The sequence below is a fragment of the Typopeltis vanoorti genome, chromosome 9 (genome assembly GCF_054136105.1).
Source record: "Typopeltis vanoorti isolate ZY-2024b chromosome 9, IOZ_Tvanoo_1.0, whole genome shotgun sequence".
In the NCBI taxonomy this organism is placed as follows: domain Eukaryota; kingdom Metazoa; phylum Arthropoda; class Arachnida; order Uropygi; family Thelyphonidae; genus Typopeltis; species Typopeltis vanoorti.
The window spans coordinates 142,539,712-142,565,102 of record NC_143557.1 but is presented as its reverse complement, the minus strand read 5'-3'; the positions used below and the strand labels follow the sequence as shown (position 1 = coordinate 142,565,102).

General features: G+C 38.4%; 1 protein-coding gene across 1 annotated transcript in view; it reads right to left on the bottom strand.

The window, feature by feature from the left end:
• Positions 1 to 25,391, bottom strand: part of LOC150103642 (forkhead box protein F1-like) — a 107,389-nt gene that overhangs the window by 64,413 nt on the left and 17,585 nt on the right. Inside the window, exon 2 of the mRNA XM_090397714.1 lies at positions 9,771 to 11,055. Coding sequence (XP_090253840.1) covers positions 9,771 to 10,848 — 1,078 coding nt within the window. The 5' untranslated portion in view covers positions 10,849 to 11,055. The remainder of the gene's footprint in view (positions 1 to 9,770; positions 11,056 to 25,391) is intronic.

The following is a 25,391-nucleotide window of genomic DNA, read 5'->3' as shown; positions in this document are numbered from 1 at the left end:
CGAGGTTAACCACTTTTAACAGTAATGTTATTATTGTTATTTTCGCATACATTATTCGGTGAATGGCATCAATAACGAGCTCTACTGATTCTACCCTTTAAAGCTGAGTTTAAACGGCGCATGGAGCCTCTGGACTATCAGCTATAACTCTCACACGAACGATTAAAGTTGCTCTTACTGTCTTATAAGCTTCTCCAGGACTGTTTCGTGATACGCTCTTTGAGTAGAGGACGTGCTGTGCAGACATCTCACTCTCGTGCTCTCCTAATCATTCTTGATCCTTCTCTCTTTCCATCGAGCCAAATTGTAATGTTGAATGACTTCCTCACTTGTGCAGTAACGTTCCCATTAATGAATGTACATAGTACGCCAGGAATCTCGGTCAATCAACACAAGATCACAGGAAAATCAAGCGGCACTACCTCACATTGCTTTGCAGTAGACCATAACACGCAACCACAACCGGTACCTTAAATCAATCTTAAAACATAATGCGCATTCTGGATTCAGACTTTGTTTCAGTCCGCAAACTCTTGCCTTCAAGAATTGTGCATTGACAGAAATTGGGATTCTATTTAACCTCCTGTCGTCGATCAGTAGTTCAAAATCTGTTTCTGACATCACTGTGCTGCTGCAGGAGATTGTATTTTTTTCTTACTACAATTATTTCTGCTGTTCCCACTCAACTAAAGAATTAAACCAAGTTTTTCTTGCGACATATTTTCACCGCATACAATCTACTGTTTCCTTTCTGTTTCTCCGTACTAACTCTAAAATTTCCGCTTCTAACCACACACATACAAAATGTGTGTATAAGAATTTCCCTTTGTAAGAATTGCAGTAAAACCAAACGTAGACACTAATTAAACAACTCCAGTAATACTTTAGACGTGCAGAAATAGCAAAAGTGTGTGTGTGTGTGTGTGTGTGTGTGTGTGTGTGTGTGTGTGTGTGTGTGTGTGTGTGTGTGTGTGTGTGTGATTTGTTTCCGTGTTGTGTAAAGCTTTAAAATTAGGGTGTCCTCCCTGCTGCCACATCATAATAAATAAAGTGCGTTCTGCTTGGCTTTTTACCCGAATTTCTTAACGTTCCCCAAGGGGTTAAAAATCTTGCATTTTGCTAAATAAACCTTGGCAAGAAACATTCTCCGTAAAGCAAAAGAACTGAACTACGTTATTCACTCTGTTGGCTTCCACACACACACACACACACACACACTGCGCATAGGGTAGACAAAACTGTGCTAGAGATGCCGAACTTGACATCCCACACGCAAATCGTTTATAGCAATATGGTCAGGAAGAGAGAGCGAAAGAGAGAGAGAGAGAGGAAGAGCTTTAATTGATCTATGCATGCTACCTGCATTTAAAGAAGGCTGAATTGTTGCAAGTGAAGTCAAATAGCTACTTATTACTTTTCAGTGTAACACCAAAGAAATGGTGCCCGATTACTTTCACAGTTCGGTCTCTTTTGTCCCCCCCCCCTCCTCATATCAAAGAAGGCGATGTAAGCATTTTATAACTTTTGCATGCAGCAATGGAGCTCTGCTAAAAGCACGAACAGGAGGCTAATTCTAGAGTGCGAACTTATGCCAGGTATTCCGCAGCAATGCCAAAACAGAAATATGCAAAACTGGCGTATTTCTAGCCCGCCTCATTCTTCGGGGCTGCCAACACCTGTCCTACATGGGAGGCCGACGAATTAAGATATTTTGCCGGAATAAATGAATGGACACCAGACGAAACATACCTCTAGACCAGTGCAGTCATCTTGGGTGGGGAGGAATGATTGGTGACTAAATCACGTGGCTGTGGTCCGTTTGCAACGTGTGAGGTCAGGTTATAACAAGGGATAAGAACACACACATCTATTTTTTTATGTTTTTTTATTAGAAATCCCTCGAGTGACTCGCATAAATTTATTCCAGTGCGTTGTTGAACACCATCTTTAGATGAGAGAAGCATTTAATAATGAGGTGGTAATAAGTGCCAGCAATTTAATAATTGCCGGCACTGTAGAACTCATTCTTTCCCCGCCGTGGAAGGAAACACCGTAAAATTAGTAGCATAAACGATAGTAGCAGCAACTTATTGTGCGATCTTCGGAAATGACTGTACAACAAATAAATTGTTCGCAACAAGCTCTAATTGACCGAATCTAGTCAACCTATAGACAGGAACACATTCACCTCACAGGAGGGTTTCAGAGCAGCCAAGTGATTCGTTTAGAATACCTGTCTGATATTTACGGCTAGAAGGAAGAGGAGCCAGTCTCATAAATTAGCTTCTTGTAACCCGGACTTTAATACCATGCAACTGGATCTGGAAATTGAAACATGAATTTCATTTCGTTAAAAGTTGAAGATGAAATTTAAAAAAAAAAAAAAAAATGTAATTCACCGTAAGCTTTAATATTTTACATTCTTTGATCTTCTATCTCTACGAGGTGGAGGCAGCTGGCTATCGTACCGTCTCTCCTGATGCTTACGAAATCATTGATAACCTTGGGCTCGGCCATCGGTGACAATAAAGGGTGGGGATCGGTATTGCTACTGAACTTCCAAAATAGTTAGGACTAAAAGAACTCCACCTACTCCCTCTTAGAACTTTAGAGGATTCATTTTTATTTACTTATTTTATTTTTTTTAATAATTAAGTTAAGCCAAACTGGAATGGAGTGGGATGGATGTTTCTTTGTTTCTATTGCTGAAACGCTACCAGAATGCATTCGCGTTCATTTCTTAGGTCAGGTGATGATTGAATGCAAATTCCTCGTAACATCTCAGCATTAAGTCTAAACTGCCAAGTTCCCGATAGCTTTAGATTGAAATGCGTCGTTTTAAGTTTCGCGTCAGCATATAATTGGCCATAGCCACTGGCTATAATTGTCCAGTGGCTGAAGTTGGAAATGGAAGGGTTTATCTTCACAGAATAAACCATTCAGCTGTTCATTTCAAAAAAGCACACGAACTGATAAGGTCATGTTTAAGGCCCTCTTCAAAAGAAGTACATCGCATCCTCAAGAATGGTAACCTCATGCACTACTGTAGTACTCTTCCGAAGTTGAGCAACTCGTAAGTAACTAGAAAGCAGAAGTAGATCCAGTACTAGTCGCTTATGATAGACGATCTCTTTTCTGCATTTCTGGAGACATTCACAAAACTAGAAAACGAATTTTGAGCTTTCTGACTTACATCATGCTATATACATATTCAAAGTTCAGCTGAAAATGTCCCATAGCAATTTTTTCGTTTGTAAATACCTGCTTCCTTGCATCGTGGAAGACTTTCTGCTCATTTCCGCGTGGGAGAAAATTGGTGATATTTTTCTCCATTCCTCTTTTAATGCGTTGAGTAAGGCCTACTAACGAAGAGGCGGGTGTGCTCTAATTTTCGAGTTGTTTATGATCCCCGTTTTGTGAAATAGAAAGTTATAGTATTGGAAGATGCGAAGATCGACACCATAAAACTGCCTCATGAAGAACACATACACATTGTTCAGAACATCGATAGAATCGGGATTTCATGAACTACGACCCGGGTACTCAATGAACACTACAAGAAGTAACCAAGCATCATTGCCACTGCCGTTCATCATTGTTGAGAAAAGGCACTCACGTAAGGCGCATTTTCCAGGCATTCCCTCATACCCATACACGTTCATCCGGCTGGAGTATCTTCGCTCTACAGGAGCAATTGCCATTGCTCACAAAGATCTGAAGATCTGCGTGCCTCGGCGCTCACATCAATTGACCACTTGGGCATTCGCTGTTGTCAATAAAGGATTGTGAGCTGCATTTCTCTCTCTTTACATGTTGTCGAACCGATTATCGGATTACTTGTAGCTGCCTGCGTCTTCAAACATCGATTTTGAGGGCAAACGTGCGAAAACCAGTCTTCTCAGGGAGTATCACTCCTGTCAATCGGTATTTCAGGCCCACTTGGGTTCACTTCTTCAGCCCAGCGCCAACTATGGACTTGAGAATAGTTAATTGCTGTGCAAGTACACACCGCACTTTGAAACCGTCAGCTATTTCAGAGTACTCAATAGTTCGGTATAAAATCGAACTGATTTGCGAGTAAACTGCAGATATGCTTTAGAACCCACAAAATTCAGACATTGCAAAGTCAAATTTATTTTCGTGTAGTCCAAGCAATTCCACCATCCTCACCGAACTTTAAAAGGAAATATCGCGGGCAAAGTAGATTATCATTTTACAGTATCCTAACTCAACAAGTACTCTCAAGGAAAAGAATGAATCCGCAAACACTGAAAAAGAGATCAAAAATTGTCTGAAACTATACAATTGTGAGACAAGAAAAAAAAAAAAACTAAAATTTTAATACGAGCCTACATTTTACCAGGTTTTAGTATATTCATTTTCATGAAAATGATATAACGTAGTTCATTCACCACAAACTGTAAAAACGCGTGGAATTCGTTTGCCCGTGAGTTTACTCATGGGCAAACAAATTGGCTGAAGGTTTACAACCTTCTTTGGGTTGTTTAAAAAAAATCCTGCTTGTTTAATTTAAATCCTGATTAATTTATCTAATTGAAACCATAAACTAAAAATGCTGAAACTAAACAGTCAAAATCTTAAATATCAAACTTGATTAAAATTTGCACAGCGAAAGTGATTGTGTGCAGACTGATAGATAGAAGAGGTGACCGTTTTCAAAGCAGTTTACGTTAGTTCTTGCACTGCGCGACTGTGGGCTAAGTGAACCGGCACCACATATTTCTCCCATATCGGATAGTGGAGCTTGGCTTTTGCATACGTAAGTATATTTCGGTACCTCACCAATAACATATAACCATTTCAGATGATTTCTACTTTGTACTCATTTATATATATTCATATTTATATATACTGACTATAACCGAGACTAGAATAACAATTAAATTTATTCAAAACGCAACATGTTTCATCGGATTGTCCGACTTCTTCAGGCGTGGGAACATAGAAAGCAAGTAAACACTATGAGAAACATCGTATCACTATAAAACAACTATTATAAAATCAGTTAGCTTTGAACTGTAGCTGCAGTCCGTGTTGAAGTTCTATTGTTAAGTAGCTGCGTGCGTCTGATTTCACGCGTGTGCCAATATCGGATAGCAGAGCTGAAAGAGTCCGGTAGATTATAGCTGAGGTTATTATTTTTGTGATAAGGGTCCATAACAATTTCCTTAGACTCGACTATGCGTCGCTCCACCTAGTCACGGCATATATGAAGGTTTGAGGTTGTTGTCCAGTTTATAATAGTCGTTTTATAGTGATACGATGTTTCTCATAGTGTTTACTTTACTTGCTTTCTATGTTCCCACGGCTGAAGAAGTTGGACAATCCGATGAAACATGTTGCGTTTTGAATAAATTTAATTGTTATTCTAGTCTCGGTTATAGTCAGTATATATAAATATGAACATATCGCAGTACCGAGTTAATACTACAAATTGCTATATATATATATATATATATATATATATATATATATATATATATATATATATATATATATATATATGTTATCCCCAAGGTAAAAAAATTTCACACACACACACACACACACACACACACACACACACACACACACACACACACACACACATATATATATATATATATATGAAGTAATACCAGGTTTAAATAGCTTGGCATCTTTAACATATATATATATATATATATATATATATATATTTCCCAAGTAAGCAAACAGACAAACAAGTCAAGTTTGCGCCTGCACGTATTGCAAGTCTAGCTGACCCGCAAAGTAGTGCAAGCCAAGGCAACTCGTGGTAAAGGTAGAATAAGCGCTGATCACTAGTCTTAATATTTACCCTTAATCCAAAGCCAATCTCCTTGAGGAGATGTATGATGCTATGCATTAAAGGCAAGGGGCCACTACCCAGACCGGTTTCAACCTTTATTGAGGTCTCATCAGTGGGAGCCAGGCTTAGGAATACCAAGATTTAAGTAATACAGAGCTTATAAGTATTTTACCGAAACAAGTTTCCATAAGGTGCTTTGACCTTATTAAATAAAAATCATATAAAAATAAAAAAAATAAAAATAGTACTAATCATATATATATATATATATATATATATATGTGAAAAGTTTTTTACCTTGGGGATAATATATATTAAGGATACCAAGTAATTTCGGTACCTCACCGATAACATATAACCATTTCAGATGATTTCTACTTTGTACTCATTTATATATATATATATATATATAATATATATATTAGGATAACCAAGTAATTTTATAAGCTTGGTTATTTTTACTCCTAATACCAAGTATGCAAACAATTAAGTTTGCGCCTGAAACAAAGTTCAAGTCTAAAGGTAGTGCAACACCAGGGCAACTCGTTGTAAAGGTGGGTAAAGATCTGATCACTATTCTTAGCTACTCACTGAGGAGACCTCAAAAAAGGTTGAAACCGGTCTGGGTAGTGAACCCCCACACCCATAATGTATACATCTCTTAGTGAGATGTGTTTTACATTATGGGAAATACTAAGAATAGTGATCAGAGCTTTACCTCCTTTACAACGAGTTGCTTGCACTACCTTTAGACTTGAACTACGTTCAGGCGCAAACTTAACTGTTTTGCTTACTTGGGAGAAGGAGTAAAAAAAACCCAAGTTTATAAAATTACTTGGTATCCTTAATATATATATATATATTATCGGAATACTACAATTTCGTTACCGGAGTCACAAAGATTTGGTTGAAAAGATCATGCCGACAAGAAGGACACGAAGAATTAGTTAGAATTTTAACTTACCTTCCCAATCGAAGGTAAGTTAGTAGGTCTCATATAATTATGGAAAATCCCGCAAGAAAGACCAACAGGCCAGAAGAACACACGCGCAATTACCAGACATAATACGCTCCTCTCATAGCCTTAGGTCTTCTTCCATAATTTTGACTTTGTTTCTCTCCGTCATTTTATAAGACCGTAGTGACAAAGCTTAGTTGAATATTACATGAAATTCAATTTCAGAAAACGAAATGTTTTATTGTAAGAGTCTTTACTGGCCCCCTAATAGGACTACTGTAAGATAGCTGTCATACATTATTTGTCTTAAATTGATTTGTTTGTTTGGAATTATGGTCAAAGCATGCTTATGAGGCAAGTCTAATGTCTCTGTTGAATGGGTGTGTTGTCTTGTCTGTGGTTTTTTTTTTTTAGGATGAAGAATCAGTTTCCAGGAGGGGATCGACCTTCGTATGAATCCGGAATAATTCACTTTAAGCTGAAAAAAAAAGCCTTAAAAGTTCTCGCCTCAGATGAGATTTTAGTCCAGATTTTTCCACCCAAATCGCATCGTCGGTTCCGAATGGTTAATAAAATTCGTCTCATTTGGCATGTGGGCAATATGTTAAATAAAGTCGAACTCGAACTAGAGGTCCATTTCTTTGATAATTTGCTAAGTAGAGCAATTCTGTCAAGTCAACTCTATTTTAATAAATGATATTTACTGTAATGAAATTAGAGCCACTTTGGAGAAAAAAATATTGCTATCTTTTATAAAAGAAAAGACTAAAAAAGAAAGAAATGTGTACCACCGAAGAGGTGCTGAGTGGTGTGCGTGTGTGTGTCGAGACAATTGCTCGCGTTAGATTGTGTGCAGAGGTTTCCGGAATGGACCACAACAGTTTTCACACATTTTCGTAGCCAGTGGACTGTAAGATTGCTGATTTTTTTTTTTTTCGTGTTCATTTGCGTTGTAATGATAGAGCTTTGTCACACTTACCATATATACGCTCCATGTTTTATTTTATTTTTTACAGTTCCAAAGGATTGAAAATTCACAAGATTTCAGGTCGTTTCCTTTTATATTCTCCGTCGAGTCATTCCCTCACCTGCCCTAAGGTGGAGCTCTCGATTCACATTTTTGTTGACTCGAGTGGGGCTGTAATGCGGAGTCTTTGAAAACAGCTGATTTACGGATGAAATATATGGTAGGTTGGCTGACCCACGTCCAACCTGGTACAAGTAAGCAGAACCTACTGTTGCCATGGAAACAACATTACTTCACATCCGTCTTAGTGAGTTCGACCATTTTATTTTATTTTTTTGTAAACAAAACTATTTTTCGAACAAAACTAAATTTCCAGTGGTGGCTATAACGTGGAACAAGTGGAAGTTTGCAGGTACTTTGCAATTTTACCAGACCTGGCCTGAATTAGCCAAACAGTTAGCAATATGACGAATACTATTATTTTAGGTCCTATTATGAGAAGTTTCCAATTCTGCGCTGTTGAGTGGTAAAAATAATTGAACCTTTTTCGTTCATTGTCGTAATGATAGAAGAAGCTACTTAACGAAACAGAAAAGAATAAATTTGCAAATCCAAAGTATCTGTTTTAATGTTTACTTAGCACTTTGATGTTAATATTCGCTTCGAGAGTTGTGGGCAACGTACACGCATGCTTGCGGGGGGACCACTGGAGCCACTGGGTGTTCTCCCTCGCATTCTATTTTTACATTACAGTTTTATCGGAAATGCGAGTTGCGTCGAGTATTTCACGAGAAAATTTGATTTTACGCGCAGGAGTTCATCAAAGTAATTTATATTAGTGGGAGTTTCCATTGAAGATGAAATGCGTGCAGATGACCCTCCATGAAACAAACGGATTGTGTATGTCGGTCCAACATTGAACGAGTAACATTCTTTCGCTTTTCGGAGTTGAAGGCTTTGCGGATCGCTGGTTTTCGAACAGTTTCATTTCGGGCTTATTCGGACGTGCGCTTGTTAATCGACGCTGAAGGGGTCGCTAACTCCTTGCAAATCGTTCTTCCGCTCACTTTTAGTTCTAATTCTTACAGTTAGCAATATTGATGCATTATTATCTTTCGCTGTCCCTGTGGCGCTTCTCATCCGCCCACATGTTACGAGGTTCACCCTTCTTCCCCTTATAACACGATTGTTTGTCAAAATCTGTAGGCGGTAGATGAATTTTATTATCACCAGTTCAGAAGCCTGAAATGTCTTTTGAAGCCTTAGTTAACCCGCTATACTGATAAATACTACAAATTCACAAAATTTTAGCGAATGAATTGGATGCGATTTTCATAAAATTCAGGCAATGATTTTAAAATATCAAGAACTTACGTCACAGATAGGCTGCTGGCGTCTGGTTTGAACACTCGAGGATCATGTTGCAGGAGGAAAAATGTGCGTGATGACTTGCTAATAAAACTAGTAGCATCAGTAAATGAGGGGGATAGTCAGGAAGCCAAATACTTGTAATACTGAAAGTACTAAGGGAAAGGAGTACTCTGTGTCAACTGGAAGTGAGAAAAATGTATGAGTTCGGTCTTTCTAAGGAATGCCACAAGTCGCTTTCCGACCTCGTCATGTTGCTTTTACTGCTTTTATCTTGCTATCATTTGCTGGTTTCATCTTGCTATAACATACGCCATCTTGCTATTTCATCGCATTTTTTGCTTATTGGTAGTTAATGCTGTTATTGTTCTGTTGCTAGCACTTCGTTATTATTCCTTGCAATCTAAATTTACGGAAGACAGCCGTTAAAAGTATTCGCATTTCTTTAAAGGCTTCGTTGACATGAGATGATCTCCTTTGCTCTAGTCCTGGGACGGGGGGGGGGGGCTGAAATTTATTTGGAAAGCGAGTTCGACTCCCACTACCAGAAGAAGGAAGCCTCCAACAATTCGGTATGAAAGCAATAAGGGAAGTGATCAAATTGCAGTGGGAATGTACACAAAAATAGAAGAAAAAAAAATGCTTACCTGTCAGGGTTGGGTCAAGGTGGTTTACGATCAAGGACGCACCAATTTCCCCAGTGGAAGGCGAAAGGCTGGGTACGGAGCCGGGACTGCTGGCCGGACTGACCGACTGCTGACGATAGTACTGATTACTGCAAAAGTTCGCCCATCCTTGAACAGACGAGGAAGTGTCGATGCTGTTGGCTCCCGCCGAGGTAGGCGGAGAGTAGAGCGGTGCAGCTTGATTGCAGGCAAATCCTCCGTAGTCGTTAGCATTGTGTGACGCAGCGAAACGTCCTTCGCACGGAGTACAGTCGGAGATGTAGGGATGTCCGTTGCTCACACCTGCTGTCGCCATGGTCGTATCGCCACACCCGACCTGGCCGCCGTAACTATAGCTCCAACGCGAGACCGACGAAGGCGGCTCGGATGAGGTCAACAGAACTGAAGAGTCAGGTAAGAATGGCGGCACACTGGCGACAGGACTGGCGCCGGACGGTGGGATGGACGGAATAACGTCGGTGCCGCAGGTGACGTTCGGACTCTGCTGAGGGACCATGTCGTAATGCGGACCTACGAGGGAAGTCCCATAATAAGAGGCGTAAGGCTTCGGCATTTGGTACTTCCTCCGAAATCCCCGAGGTCGACGTCGGAAAGAACCTTCATTAAACATCACTTCGCACGCTGGGTCGACAGTCCAGTAGTGGCCTTTGCCAGGTCGGCCGAGTCCTTTGGGCAGTTTGATGAAGCACTCGTTAAGGGACAGATTGTGGCGGACTGAGTTCTTCCACCCTTGATACGGGCCCCTGAAGAAAGGGAACTGGGTCTGCAGGAACTGGTAGATCTCGTTCAGGGTCAGCCGCTTCACGGGAGAGCTTTGGATCGCCATGAAGATGAGCGAGATGTATGAGTACGGAGGCTTCTCCTGCCGACGGCTGCCCCATTTCTTTGTCCCGTCACTCTTCACGCTAGTGTCGTGGGATGGCTTCACGCGGTCTCCGGTGTCGGATGGTGCGGCGAATGCGATAGCCGACGTTTCTGCATGTGCAACTTCGGTCTTTTCGTCCTCTGTTGACGGAAACCCCAGCGGCTCGATTTTCATGTTTGTGTCCGCCCACAATGGATTCTCTTCGATGTGGTGCGAACGTTCTCGAAAGAAGACCCTCGTCTTCACCGGAGAAGGTTGGCTAGTGGCCAGGTGCCGACACGCTACCGTCTCTCATGTTGCACTCGCAAGTACTTGTCCGGATGGGCTACGACCACCCCGGTTGCAGGAGGTGATGCGGAGGCGGAGAGACTGATCAGGTCACTGCAAAGAAAGAGAGAAACATTAGCAGAAATGTACGATGGTTAAATGATGTGCACCCCCAATTACTACTTAAGGGGTCGAATGAGCTATTAGACTGGAGGGAAACGAAGCACATCTGACGTGGGAAGACTCGCCTTATTTATAGATGGGACTCACTTGCTTCTAAATAGTCCCTGTAGAATCTCTTAATTTCATTTAAAAATAGGACGAAATTCTGTCCCAAGTGCCCGGATGAGTGCCAGTGTGTATGTGGGGGACTTTCAAACTATTTAGTTTCTGATGTTCAGAGTCGTTTCATCTCCATCTTCGTGAAACGTGTCGAAGAATGAAACTCGAACATTCTTCCCTCCCTCCGCCTATATCAACTATCCGCGCGTGATTGGCGGTCTTGACAAGCTTTCTCGTTGAAAAGAAGAAAAAACTCCCTTTTGACGTATCAAATCAAATTAGAATTTTAGTCATCAAAACATCCTTTGGTGCCGCTAAAGGAGCTATCAGAAGGAAGTTTTGAAAGAATCGTGGTTTTGGCAAAGTAAAAATAAAGTTTTATCAGAAGAGAGAGAGAGAGAGAGAGAGAGAGAGAGAAGAAGAAGAAGAAGCTATTAGCAGTTGCTTCAAAGTCACCCAGATTCAGCTTGTAAACCCACGTTAGCACTGTGGGTGGTGGTTTGCATATTTTGTGAACTGGAGACCAAATCTGCTTATGGAATTGTTTTATTGAAGATCATTTCAGGTCTTCGATAAACAGTTGGGTCACGAAATAAGTTGCCTTATAACATAACGGACGTGGCTGAAATTCAGTCATTATTATACGAAGCCCAACTTATCAAATCACTTCATTGCAGCCATTTATTGCACATCCGAAGGAACAAATCGTATTTTGCTGACTGCATTAAGCAATTGGATTTTAGCTTACTTGCGTCGCAATCTTCTCATTTAAGGTCGAAAACGAAGAGATGGAGTTTCTTTTATGATTTTAAAACACAAAACTGGCATTAAAAAACAAGGGAGAGGTGGATCTTTTTAAAAAGTTAAATGTTATATTAGGAAATAAAACTCAGACTTTTAAACGGCAGCAAAAAGTGTATCGATCACCGTTAGTCTGAACAGGATAAATATCGATAGAAGAAGAAGAAAAATAAACGCTGACTTGCAGGATCGTAAAGACTTAATTGTACAGCTGTTATTAGCGAAAGGTTTGAAAATAAGAAACAAGATTCTGAAAATTAGTGTTAAAATCTGAAGAAAATACTGATAAAAAGATGGATCGACAATGACAGGAAAGTGGTGGTTTTGGGGGTATTGAAGAAGCAGTCAAGACAAGAATAAATAATATTGAATGTCCAAGCTAGTATTTCAGTAGAATAGAAAAGCATCTAAGAAAGTTATTTGTGAAAATAAATAAACAAAAGGGAGTTTGGGATGGAATACGGAAGAAAAATGTTACGAAAGGAACAACAGGTAGTAAAAATGGAGGAAAGAGTCGCGCAAAAGATAAAGATGTCCAGAGTGATTACTGGTGGCAACGGCTGAACTCACTCATACCAAAGGCAAACAGACAAACCGGCTGAAGAACACACACGAGCAACTACAAAGGAGACGTTTGCCTCGTAACCGCACTTGCTTGGTGAAACGAGTTTGCTGAGGATCACCACGACAGAGTTGTAAAAAGTGGTAGAAAATACAGAAGGATGCAGTCATAAGTATATTTTAGCAAAAAAAAAGGCATCGAAGACCTGAATTTTGGAAATACTACTGAATCCATTCGACTTGAAATGCTTAAATATGAAGATAGAAAAGTGGCTGCACTCATAATGCTCGATCAGAAGATTGAATCCCAGACGAGATGTTTGCAACCGCATTTGAGAAGAGACTAAAAGAAAGGTTAACACTAATTAAAACGTATTATGTAGTTAATAGGAGTTGATAGGTGTAACGAATAATAGAATTTATTAGCTCCTACGTGTTTCTTTCTTGTTACAAGGACGTCATTAGGAAGTGAAGAGAAGAGAGGAAGGAGGCCTGTAAAGAGCTGATAATGATGTTAAGTTAAGCTGAATGTCGATTTAGGGGATATTAAATTGAATTATTCACTATCTGCAAATGATTTCATCCTCTGAAATTATTATTATTATTATCATCATCATCATCATACGTATCAAGGATTTAGGCCTAGCATGGCCTGTTAGAAGTCATCGTTGAATCGTTTAAGAGGGCGTCCTGGTTTTCTTTTTCCTAATGGCTTGTACTTTAAGGCTTGTTTGGTAATCTTTCTGTTTTCATTCTTTGAACGTGTTCCATCCATTTATGTTTATATTTTTTAATTTTTTCTATTACTGGTTCTTGGTTTAATTCTTTCATAATATCTTCGTTTCTTTTGTGATCAAATAGGGTATACTTTGCAGTTTTACTCATAAACTTCATTTCAGCTGTTATTAATCTTTGTTTGTCTTTTTGTTTTATTGTCCAGATTTCGCTTCCATACATTAAGACCGGTAGGGCTAATGTATTGTATACTTTTAGCCTGGTTTGTTTTTGAACTAGGTTTGGTTTAAATATAGAGTTAATTACACCTGTTATTTTTAAATATTTTGCAATTTTTATGTTTATATCTTTTTCATTTTCATATGTGATCATACATCCTAGGTAGTTAAATGAATTCACCTGTTCTAAGATCTTGTTATCTATTACTATTTTAGTTCTTGCTGGATCTTCTCCTTTAAAGGCCATAGTTTTTGATTTTTCCGTTGATTATTATTATTATTATTATTATTATTATTATTATTATTATTATTATTATTAAGAGACCTCCAGGGAGTCAGAAACTCATCGAGGGAGGCTAAACTATGCGCGCCAGTTGTCATATCTGTTCTTGAATTCAGTCACACCAATTGCACACACAACTCCCAATGGCAATACATTCCAATCACGCACCACTCTATGAGAGAAAAAAAAATCTCGCCCTCCCCCCCCCCCCTTCTTGACAGCATTCATTCACAACGTCCTTTCTCCACCCTTCATAAAATGAACAATTCCATCTACTGAAATCCTGTATGACCCTTTCAGTTTGTAAGTCTCAATCATGTTATTATTATTATTATTAAGAGAGACCAGAAAGAAACAAAATAAATCCTCTAAGTTGTTTGAAGCTCTTTAACCAAATTAAATAACTGTTAATTAAAAGACGGAAACCATGAAAAGAGACAGAGAATATCAAATGCATTCTAAACAGTGAGCTTAGAGAAACATTCTCGTTAATTTCTAGTGAAGATGGAAAATGTTTTCAGAATATAGAGGCTTTTAGCTGGATATTTAATATCAAGCTACAAAAAGCAACTAAAATATTGCTTTATTAAGAGGGAGATGTAAAACAAATTAGCCGGTAAAATAGCCGTTTGGCTTATCATCTTTGTAAAATATTGCTTATGTTGATGAAACCGTATAAAGAGGATGCATTACGTGTACTTTACTTTCTTCAGTTGACCCACAGGACGTTTCGCATATGAGACTATCAGTAAATAAACCTAGCGATGTTTAGTTATTTTATTTTTACTGAACATTTTTCATCTTTGAGGTGTCTAAGTAACTTATAGAGAAAGACGATAAAACACACGACAGAAAAATGAGGATTTCTACTTCAAATATTCCTCATATCAGACTGATCATTGGAGAAAGAGCGAGAGGTTGTTATGGAAAAGTATGTTAATTCTCACTCCCAATTAATTACAAGATCCTGTCCAAAGGGTCTTGTGATTCCCACCTCTTCTCTTATACGATATGTCGTACGAAATTACGTTAACATCTAATTTATTGGTGGAACTCTGGACATTTCTGAAGTTTAGGAGTAAAACTTAGCATATTTTGTCTCTACGGCTTGGTTCGTGGATTATTTAATCTTCAGCTCACCCCCCCCCCCCACATTACTGAAAAATTGCTGTAAACTTTCGTGTGTGTGCTGGATTGACAACAAAAAGAAATGAAAGCGTTGGAACGATGAAAGCGAATACGCCAGCTTAATACGTCCAACAACAACAAAAAACAACATAAATAGGAAGTTGTGTGTAGTGAAAAAAATATATCTTCGTGGTTTAAAATATTATTTCTAATATCAAATAATAAAAAATGTGAGAATAACTTTAAATTTCAAAAATATTTTAGTATGGTTTTTGAAAATTCAGTTTTCACCTAAGAAAAGATCCGTGTGGTATTTTATAAATCTCAAAAAGTGGCAGAGGACTGCTATATTATTATCATCTTCGTTCCTTTTACCCGTTTTCATTTGGAATCGAGATGAAACTGCAAGCACGAAACAGAACGTCTTTATGGAATGTCCCAAATAGCGCACATCAAAGGATTACTCAAATCTATGATGTCTTCATGACATCGCCTTTAAGGTCTCGAGATGGTGCACATCGTATTTAGAGAATAACTTTAAGTCTCGAGATGGTGCACATCGTATTTAGAGAATAACTTTAAGGTCTCGAGATGGTGCACATCGTATTTAGAGAAGAGATTTAAAAAAATACTTCTCAAAGTCTGGAGGGGAAAAAATTACAAAGCAGTTCCTTTTATGATAAATCGCTCACACACAAGTAGTGCACTGTGGGTGATAAGTTTTAAAAATTCGGTAACTCCATTAAAAAAATTCATATTTTAGCTTATGATGTTCAGAAAAAAATATTTTTACTGTGGATCCTAAAATTCCGCTCCTTGTGAAAACCACAAAATAATGCATGCTTTCCTTTATGATTTCTTCGCATATCGGCATTGTTACTTGTTAGAGATTCAGACACATCCTTTGAACACTTCCTTTTAGAGAATTCTGCCAATTTACCGTGAAATAGTCAACTGAGTTTCGTATCGTCGATAAGAAACGTTTCGCATTCATAAAATTAATTTTCGTGTTTAGATTTCTTATAATGGTAAACCCATTCAACAGAGCTTGTTCAATCTATCGTTAGCACCGTGAATGAGCGAGGTAGAAGATACTGGTTAACATTGGATTTGAAGACCTGCAGATTGTACTCTTTACGGAATATATAAAATGGGAAACTGTTCCAAAAGACAGAACGAGAAGGAATAAATAAAGATGAAGAAAAAAATGTTCCTGTTGTGTGGAATAACTGCTGTACTCGTTTTAACAGATTTAGAAAATAGTGGAGGACTTATCGATGCCAATTCTGATGTCCATGGAAATATTGGTAGAAAATTCAAACAGCAAAAGCTAAATGTCTTATTAAAACAGCGGAGAGTGAATTAGTGAGAGATGGGTCATTTCGGGCATTTTTAAATTACGAGCACCGCCCCATATATTCATACTGAGTTATTCAGTAGTATGAACGAAACGGAAATCCTAATTTGGATTACGAGTGAGTGACATCTTTAACTAGGAGCGATATCTGAGGTTAGAATAATCCCAAGAAGAGAAAAGCTCTCTTGTTTGGAGATTTGGGTGTTGTTCTAGAAAGTAAGAATTAAGAAAATGATTTTTTTTTTTTTTTGCAAGAAATGAAACAAGACTAGCATTGAAATTAATAGACTTATCAGAACTCTGGTGAATGGTTTGGAAATTAGAATTAAGGATTGCAGAAGTTTTGGTGTTTTGTGTAGTACAAGGCTACAAATGAGACATTGGAGTGCAGTTTATTGTTATTAGCATAACTGTTTATTGAATTTGCAGGCAAAAGCAAAAGACTATCGTTGATACTCAGAATGAAGAGAATAGGTCAAAGAATAAAGTTCATAGAACATCAGCATTATCTGCATACTTTGAAGAAAACGATCTGTCTGCCATCACGCGTAATGTGCCTCCAGACAGAAAAGCTGGCATCCTAGTTGAATAAGTCAGAAGTATGATGGGCGCTTACTTAACAGGCCTTGGTGCCAAACCCAGTCAATGCCTTAGAGATATCAAGGGAAATCGCTTGAGTTTCATAAAACTTTTGCATAACATTTTTCTAAGAATCTATAATGTGGATCATGTGTTAGTTAGATTGGAAATATTTGTCACCATTCTTGTACGCTAATTTTCAGGCGGCAGTTTGGATAACACTGAAATAGGAGAAAATAAAAGAAGAAGACACATGACGAGGGAGTCAGCTTTGGATCACGAACCTTCATTATAATCGGAGAAATGTCATCAGAACCAAGAGACGGTTTGATATTCATTTCGAACAAGAACGATCAAATGGAGCATTGAGAGGACATTTAGCAAGATGGTCCGTGCACAAAAACTAAGAAGTCAGGAGATTATTTTTTTCTATGGACGACAACTGGAACTATCAAAGTGCAAAAGAGGTGGAAACACATTTACACAAAAGTTAAGGCCAATAGCTTTGGCAAGAGACCAGAAAGTATGGCTGCAATTTGGACATGATGCAGGTTTACTGCTTTTAGCCACTTTCAAAATCAGTTTTGGATGCACTGATAGTTTCCATGCAGCTATTTCGGGCTGTCATATAAACAGAAAAGGAAGATTGAGATTTTGATGAAAGCCAATTGCAATATGCTCGGTTCTTCCCTTCTACAGCCTTGGCATACTTCTTAAAGAACCAAGGCTTAGATATGTGGCATAAGAGAATTTAAAGTGGAATGGAGAATAAATGTTTGCATACCAATAAGTTAATTCAACGTCCGTATTCTTTTATGTTTATCCCACACACGAGAGCTACAGGAACCTACAGCACATCAGCACCGTGTGTGTGATGCAGATAAAGACTGAGAAAGAAAATTTCTATTGACATTTTTCTCAAAGAGCTGGAAGTTGTAGTTGTTGCGAAACGCATTACGAGGAAGGCGGTTCCAGAATACAATGTAGGTGGAATAAATGAGGAAGAGAAGCTGATTCGATCTGTTGCAGCTATATTGAAAAGGAATGCTGGCAGCTGCTGTTTTAACAGACCAAACAGAAAGAGGAGGAATGATGTTTGCTGGCTCACTGGCTGTTGAAGTATTTGTAAAAGAGACTTATTAGAACTCTAGTGAATGGTTTGAAAATCAGAATTAAGCTAAAATAGCGTCCGTGAGATAGAGGATGAAGTAAATCTGTGAAGGAAAGATCATCAATGAACCGAATTGCTCTCTCTCTGAACAGGATCGAATATTTACGAAGGTTTCAGGTGCACCATCACAAATGTGTGAGCAGTATGGGTGGATTTGGGATATGTATAGGGTAAGCAGCTGTGTGGGTGTGAAATAGCATTTTGACCGGAAAAGAAAACCTGTTTTTTGCTGAGGAAACAATCAATGTCTTCATGCCTGCAGAGGCTGGAGGTAAATATTAGTCCAAGCAGAGAAAAATCTGATTCTGTCTGGGGATTTATGTATTACTAATGGTAAGGAGTGCGTTATAGTGGTATTGAAGGTGACCAGGTTATTTGGAATGACCTGGGTGGTCGAAAGAGAAGCAGAATTGTGTATGGCATGGTCGGCGGGGCTGTGAATAGAGATATTGATGATGACAGTCGGTAATTTATGTATAGGTGGAAAAGCTCCGTCCACCATGACAAGCATTGAACGACCAGAGAGAAAGCTATCTAATTACAAAGGATGGTGGTAAACCGAAGGAAGGTAGTTTGCTAACTAGGCCTCGATGTCAAAGACTATCGAAATCCCTAGAATTGTCACTGGCTAGGGCGTATGTTTCTCCCAACCTTTTCATGGCACGTGTCCAGTAGTGAGTAATGTAGGCTAAGAAACTAGCCGTGGATTTAGATTGGCAGAATTCATATTGTGGTAGCTGATTAATTTGTAGGCCACAAGTAGTGGAGAAGTTGACTGTTGATAATATTCTCTATTATTTTGGGGAGGATTGAGGTGTGGCGATTATCTGATGTTTTCAATCTAATTTTAAGAAATTAATCATTCTTATTATCATTTTTCAATTCTCCATTGAATCACAGGTTTGTGGCTCTGCGAAAAATCTCCATTGCAGCTATCTGTTACTTGTATTCTCCTTCCACTGGATTCTATCCCAGTAATATCAATTTTCTTCCATTTACATTCTGTCAGTCTGTCCTAGTCACAATGAACATTCCACACACCTAATATTACGCTAATTTGTTTCCCTTGAATGTTCCTGCTACCCAAGGACCAAATTCGCATATTCTATAAACCATGTCTTTGTCGCGGCGTGCATGCGTCCTTGTCATTATTCCAGCAGCTGTATTTTGTTCCTCTGAACTTCAATTCTTCTCCAAATCCTTCGTCTATTCCGTCATTTACTGTATGTAGTCCTTTCTGTTCAATCTCCTTAATTCAACCTGCAAAACGTTTCTTTATACTTTTTTGATTGACAGTTATCTCCAATCCTTGCGTCACCTCTAAGCCAAATTTCTCTCTTACATGTTCTTATTTTATGTTATTTATTTTTATTTATTTATTTGTACGTTTTTATACACTGAGTTCGCTTTGTATTAGGAGCACCCACCTAAAAACGCATTAGTCCACCTCTGTGCAATCACCGTTCGCAGACGCCGAGGAACAGATTCCACAAGGTGTTGAACATCCTCCATGAGCAATAACTCGACCTATGTCAGCTGCAAGCAACTCCGTCAGTTCACACATACCGTGGATGATCAGCAGTTCTCACACCCCATTGAAGCATATCCTACACATGTTCAATTGGGTTAGAGTCAGAGGAGTTTGGGAACCAAGGCAATGTGGAGAATTCGTTGTCGTGTTCCTCCAACCACTCAGTAGTTGCACGAGCCAGATGATAAGGTGCGTCCTGTTCAAAGATAGCAGTGTGGTCGGGGTAGACCTCCTGCAGATATGGATGGAGATGGTCCGCTAACATATACCTGTAGCGTTCACCATTCAGTGTTTGTGAGATAATAACCAACACACTTAGTGCGTGCCACGAAAAAGCTCCCCAGACCATAACACCACCTCCGTGAGCCTGTTGAACCCCAACTGTGCAACCAGGGCATAGGGCTCAATGCTGTTTATGCCAAATGCGAACCCAGCGATCAACATGGTGCAGCAGGAAATGGGATTCATCACCCCCAGAGGACCGTCTTCCATCTGTCGAGGGCTCATGACCGACGTTCCTTGGCCCTGTTTGGTGTTGATTGCAATGCCTGGCCGTCATCATGGATACCCTTGTTGGTCTTCGGCTGTGGAGCCACCGTCAAAGCAAGGTACGGCACATGGTACGTGTGAAATGGGTCAATCCCCCCCCTTCCCCCGCTGTTGTACTGGTGGGTGAGCTGTGTGACTGTTGCACGTCGTTGCTGAGATACCAGTCGTGACACCTGATGTTCGCCTCTAGGATCAACCACGCGGGGCTGACCAATGTGACCCCTTTTGCTGGATGTCTGGTCATGGTTAAGTACACCCCTGGTACAGTAGCAACCAACAAGTGCGGCTGTCTCCGAAATGCTGGCACCTACCGTCTAGGCCTCAACTATCTGCCCGCAGTCAAATTGGCTTACGTTGCCACGTTTCCGCATTACTGGCAAGCGTTTACTGATTAAGTACAGAGGATTGGTGTGCCCATTTATAGTAGCCGCATGGACGTTGATATCACGTGGTATTTCGTTATCGCGTCAAATGTGTAAATCGTGGGTGGGGAGGGGTGTTCATAATGCAAAACTAACTCAGTGTATGTACTTTTAGTTTTAATTGTGGCTGAAGCAATAAAGGCGTTGAGGCTAGTGCCAAGGGAAAAAAACTTCCAGTAGCAAAATCCTGTTATTTACATATAAGACTGGCTAAACTCACCTTCTGGTGAAAAGTCCATACTATGGTTCCTAGCACCACTCATGGAATTCGAAAACACAGCCATTTCCAACAACCAGCAGACAAATGTCAAGTCCTGTTGGTTGAAATTAAGGCCGAAGAAGCAACTAACGCCAGGAGGACAACAATATATTAAGTCTAATATAAGTCTCCCCACAGGGAATCTTATAGATGCTCTGTGGAGAGATTTATAACAACACAAAATTTCAAAAAAAAAAAAAAAGGCTTATGTACTGTTGATTGCGAAACTCTTTAATTTGCTATGAAAATAAATCCGTTAAAATAATACTTAAAAGGTGAATTGCCTTATAATTTTCTTAACGACATTAGGGTTGAGGAATAACAATGCGGATTTAATTTGTTGGTGTCATGTGACTTGAAATATGCTTACGAAATGTTCTCGAGTCAAAAGTTCTCTGACTGCATGAAGAACAAAAAAAAGTTAACTTAATTAAAAGTTATTATTGTTCTCTTTGAAGTAGTTCTCTGGTGATTATAATACACTCTATTGCTTCCGTCCTTGCTGAAAACATTACTGGAAGTCTGTTTGCGCCCGGGAACGTTCACAATAGTCTAAGATTCAATAAGGGCTTCTGAAACAGTCAAATCCTTTTGAGCCGTATTGCCATCATGAGAAACAAAAATAAATCAACAAACAATAAAATAAATCAACAAAACAGCCAGGTATAGGGTCCGAAGTCATCACAGTGATGCTGCTGTGATTCCGCACAGTAGTGTTCGCCTGGACTTTGTCATGGGGAAGCAGTGTTAGAGAGAGAGAGAGAGAGAGAGAGAAAACAGAGCTTATAGAGCTCTATTCCAATCATCTGGAAATAAAATTAAATGGGAAAATTCCAAAAATATTTTCCTGCGGAGTTTCAGATTAGATTTATGCAAGCACAGCTGAGAAGCCGCTAAGAAAAATTCTAGAAAAAAAACTTCGAGAAGATTAAACTTGATTCTTGCTATATAGTGGTTGTTAGAATCATACTCTAAGACAAATACTGCATTTGAGAAATCATGGGAATATAAAAAGATCGGAAGATTCGAATTTTCGGAATAAAATTTTTGTTTAGTTCATCATCAGGAGCAGCCATTTTCTGTTCACTGCTGGACGAAAACCTCCCAAAACTCCTTCATTCAGTCCTATCTTGAGTTCTATCTGTCATTCTGTCTCTTTGGTCTTCCTGTAGCTCTTTTTCCGTCCTGGGATACATTCTGATATCAACTTTGTCCATTTTTGAGTGTTACTGCTTGCAATATGACCTACCCATTGCCATTTCGATCGTATAATGTATGTTTGTGTGTGTCTCTCTCTCTCCATAGTCTGAGAACGGTAATATTGAACAATGATCTTTTTATATTCCTCATTGGAATGATTGAATTCCAATGAAGAATATTGGAATGTAAGGCAGATTTGTTTTAAGTCAGATTGGGAAGCCCTTGAGGGCTTCACAATGTTTTCCGAAAGCTAAACCATTCGTTTAGTTAACCAAACTGAATTCGATGATCAAGTACATAAATTTCAAGGATGAAGTTTATTTAAGAACAAATAATTAATTTCTTTCATAAAGGTGTCCAGTTTTTTTTTCCTTATGAGTGGAACTATTCGTTATTTTAATTATATTGGTAAATTAAAGGTTGCAGCCCCAAGATACATGACCCATAGGTGACCAAGAATTCGAAATATGAAATATATTGTCGGTACTCTATTTTAAAAATTGATTATTTTATCCTCATCACCAATTTCCTGATTATATCCACAAGGGGTGTACAGGACGCTAGAACAGCACTACATGATTAGGTTTATCTTACAATTAATCTCCTATGAACAATTTTCCTCCAAATTAATCTATTACTTGTCAGCTATCCGGTATTGGCAGATCTTATGTTCCTTACTTTCTAAGCAGTTCTGACTGAATCAGTCTACCTAGACCTTGGTCTTCCTCTGGGTCGGTCTCTTTCCTGCCATCTTAGCAGCAAATACCTGTTTTGCTAATCTTTCTTCACCTATTCTATTTAAATAGCCATACCATTTTAGATTAGCTCTGTTCACACATTCTTAAATGCTACCAATGTCAAGTTCTTTCCTAATATTCATTTTTAATGTGATTCTACCAAACTCAACGCTTAGGTTGATAAGTTAAAATTGGTTTCGACTTGCACTTTCCTGCATGCTGCTAAATTAAACTTGCCAAGCAATTATATTTTTGTTAATCCTTTACCCTAGTGTAAGCAAAAATGTTTGTGCGTGAAGTATCTTCACTACAGTAGTAGTTTCTTCATAGCAATATACAGGTCCTAACGGGGGTGTGTGCTTTGCATTATGGGATACTAAGACATTTGATATGACGTCGACAACCTCTGTATACAAGTAACCGAATCGTTACGATACCTCACGGGTATACTTTGTTTGCTTACACTTGGTAAAAGATTAAATAAGAATATAAATTCTTGGCAAGTACTCTATAATTTACTATGTAACTAAATGGAAAAAAAGTATATATTGCTAGTTTAGTATTTTGGCTAATTGCTCTCTTATATCAAATAAACTTATTCAACTTGGCTCTCCACCATACTAGTTTTGCTTATTCTATTGTCTGTCTCCAAATTTAATTTGCGATCATCACAAACATATTTCACTTTTTTCTAGAGATTTTCTGTTGAGGATGCAGTTGTCCATGTTCCTGCTTATTATCATAGGTTTTTTTTTTTATTGTTAACGCTAATTTTCATGACACACTTGATACAGCTGTTATAATAATCGTGGAGTATTTAGGAGCACGGGATGTATTTAGGGATACAACATCATGTGCACAAAGCAAAGAGCTTTTAGATATAATCGATTCTGATATAGGTTTAATGCTACCCTCTTTCATCATATGGTTCGCATAAGTGATGAAAAAAGAGGAGGGAGAGTTCTAACTGCTGACTTATAGTTCAAATAGAGACAAAACGTATTGCTTTCTACGATGCCCCATTTACACTATATAACTGTAGCATTCTGAATAGCTTTTCTCTTGGCACTACGTTGTATGCTTTTACTAGATCTACAAAACTTAAATACGGGATTTTTCAACTATCTGTCTTAAAATGGAAATCTCATCCTCAGAACGTCTGTTTCGTCTGAACCCACGTTGTGTAGTTTTTCCTTCTCGACTTTTTCTTGGCCTCTTCTGAAATCTTACCTGAAATTAGTTGCCAAATAAAAAGGGAATAACTCTACTACCATTTAGTTATATTTCATTTTTTATTGGCGGAAAATATGAAAAAATCCCCTATAATAATATGGAATATGAAATAATATGGTTATATTTAAGATCATATTTAGGATAATTTAAGATTAAAGACAAGATAAATATCCCATTAATATCCTAAATCTTAAAATTTGTCCTTAATAACCAGAACTGAGCACAGATATTTTCGTCTCCGATTTCTGCTTTAGATTTGCATTCTCACTCCACGTAAGTTTCTTGCTGAATTCTTCTTTTCTCTTTTCTTCCCTTTTCTCACAACGATTCACAAGACATTTGCATCCATTCATGATACAAATGTCTTACATGGAATATCTTCATTTGATTTCAGGAAATTGGTGATTACTTGGAAAAAGTATTTGACAAAATAATCAAAACCACACTCCTGCGCACCAGAGATGTAATTTATAATTTTTGAATAAAATAACATTTCGTTTCAACTTACTTTTTGAAAATATCTTTCATATTCCAGTATTAATACCATGGAATACTACTGATTTATGGGATAACTGTTTTTTTTTTTTTTTAATTTTAAAGTGCGAACTTCTTTAGATTAATCATTATCAATGGCTCATTTTAAAATTTGTGAATCCCTAAATATTAGGAATCCTACTTTTAGGAGCACTAAATGTATTATTACATTAATTATATTAAAACATTAAATATTAGTATATATTAGTATATTTTAATAACTTCTAGCTTTGAACTTTATTTCCGTCCCCAATTATAGGAGCGGGATGCCACGCATCTGTCACACTCGGTCTTTGGCTTAGTCTGCGCCACAAGTATAAACAGCACAAACAGCACAAATACGATTTCCAAAGGTTCAACTTTCTTACATTTAGCTGCTAACATCTGCTCATCAAAGTGTAGTTAAAATTTCAATACTGCGACGACATTTTTCAAAACGTAACGACAAATCGTCATTCTGGTGTAACCCCGTTCGTCATTACTCTTATTTGAAGGGGGTATTGAGATCGATTACCCTCAGATTCCAGTCCACTCTTTCAGGAGGCTCTGTAGATGACCTTAAAAGGAGTTCGGATACCACAGAACTCTTTTCATTTATCACGTGAATCTGCATACATCATAATCAGACAATAACGTAGCGCCCAGGCGCCACCAGAATTATTCAAGAGTACGGAAAAACACAAATAACACTTTAAGATATTACCCAATCACCGTAGCGGTGAAAGGTGATGGTTCTGGATGTTACAGCAAGGAAAACGAATGCTCTACTCAAGCTGATTAGGGATTTATCTTCATGGTTTGAGCAGTGCTGATTTAAACGAAATAAGTTAAAAGTGTTGCGTTTGAACCTTAAACAGTTTCAATAATTGA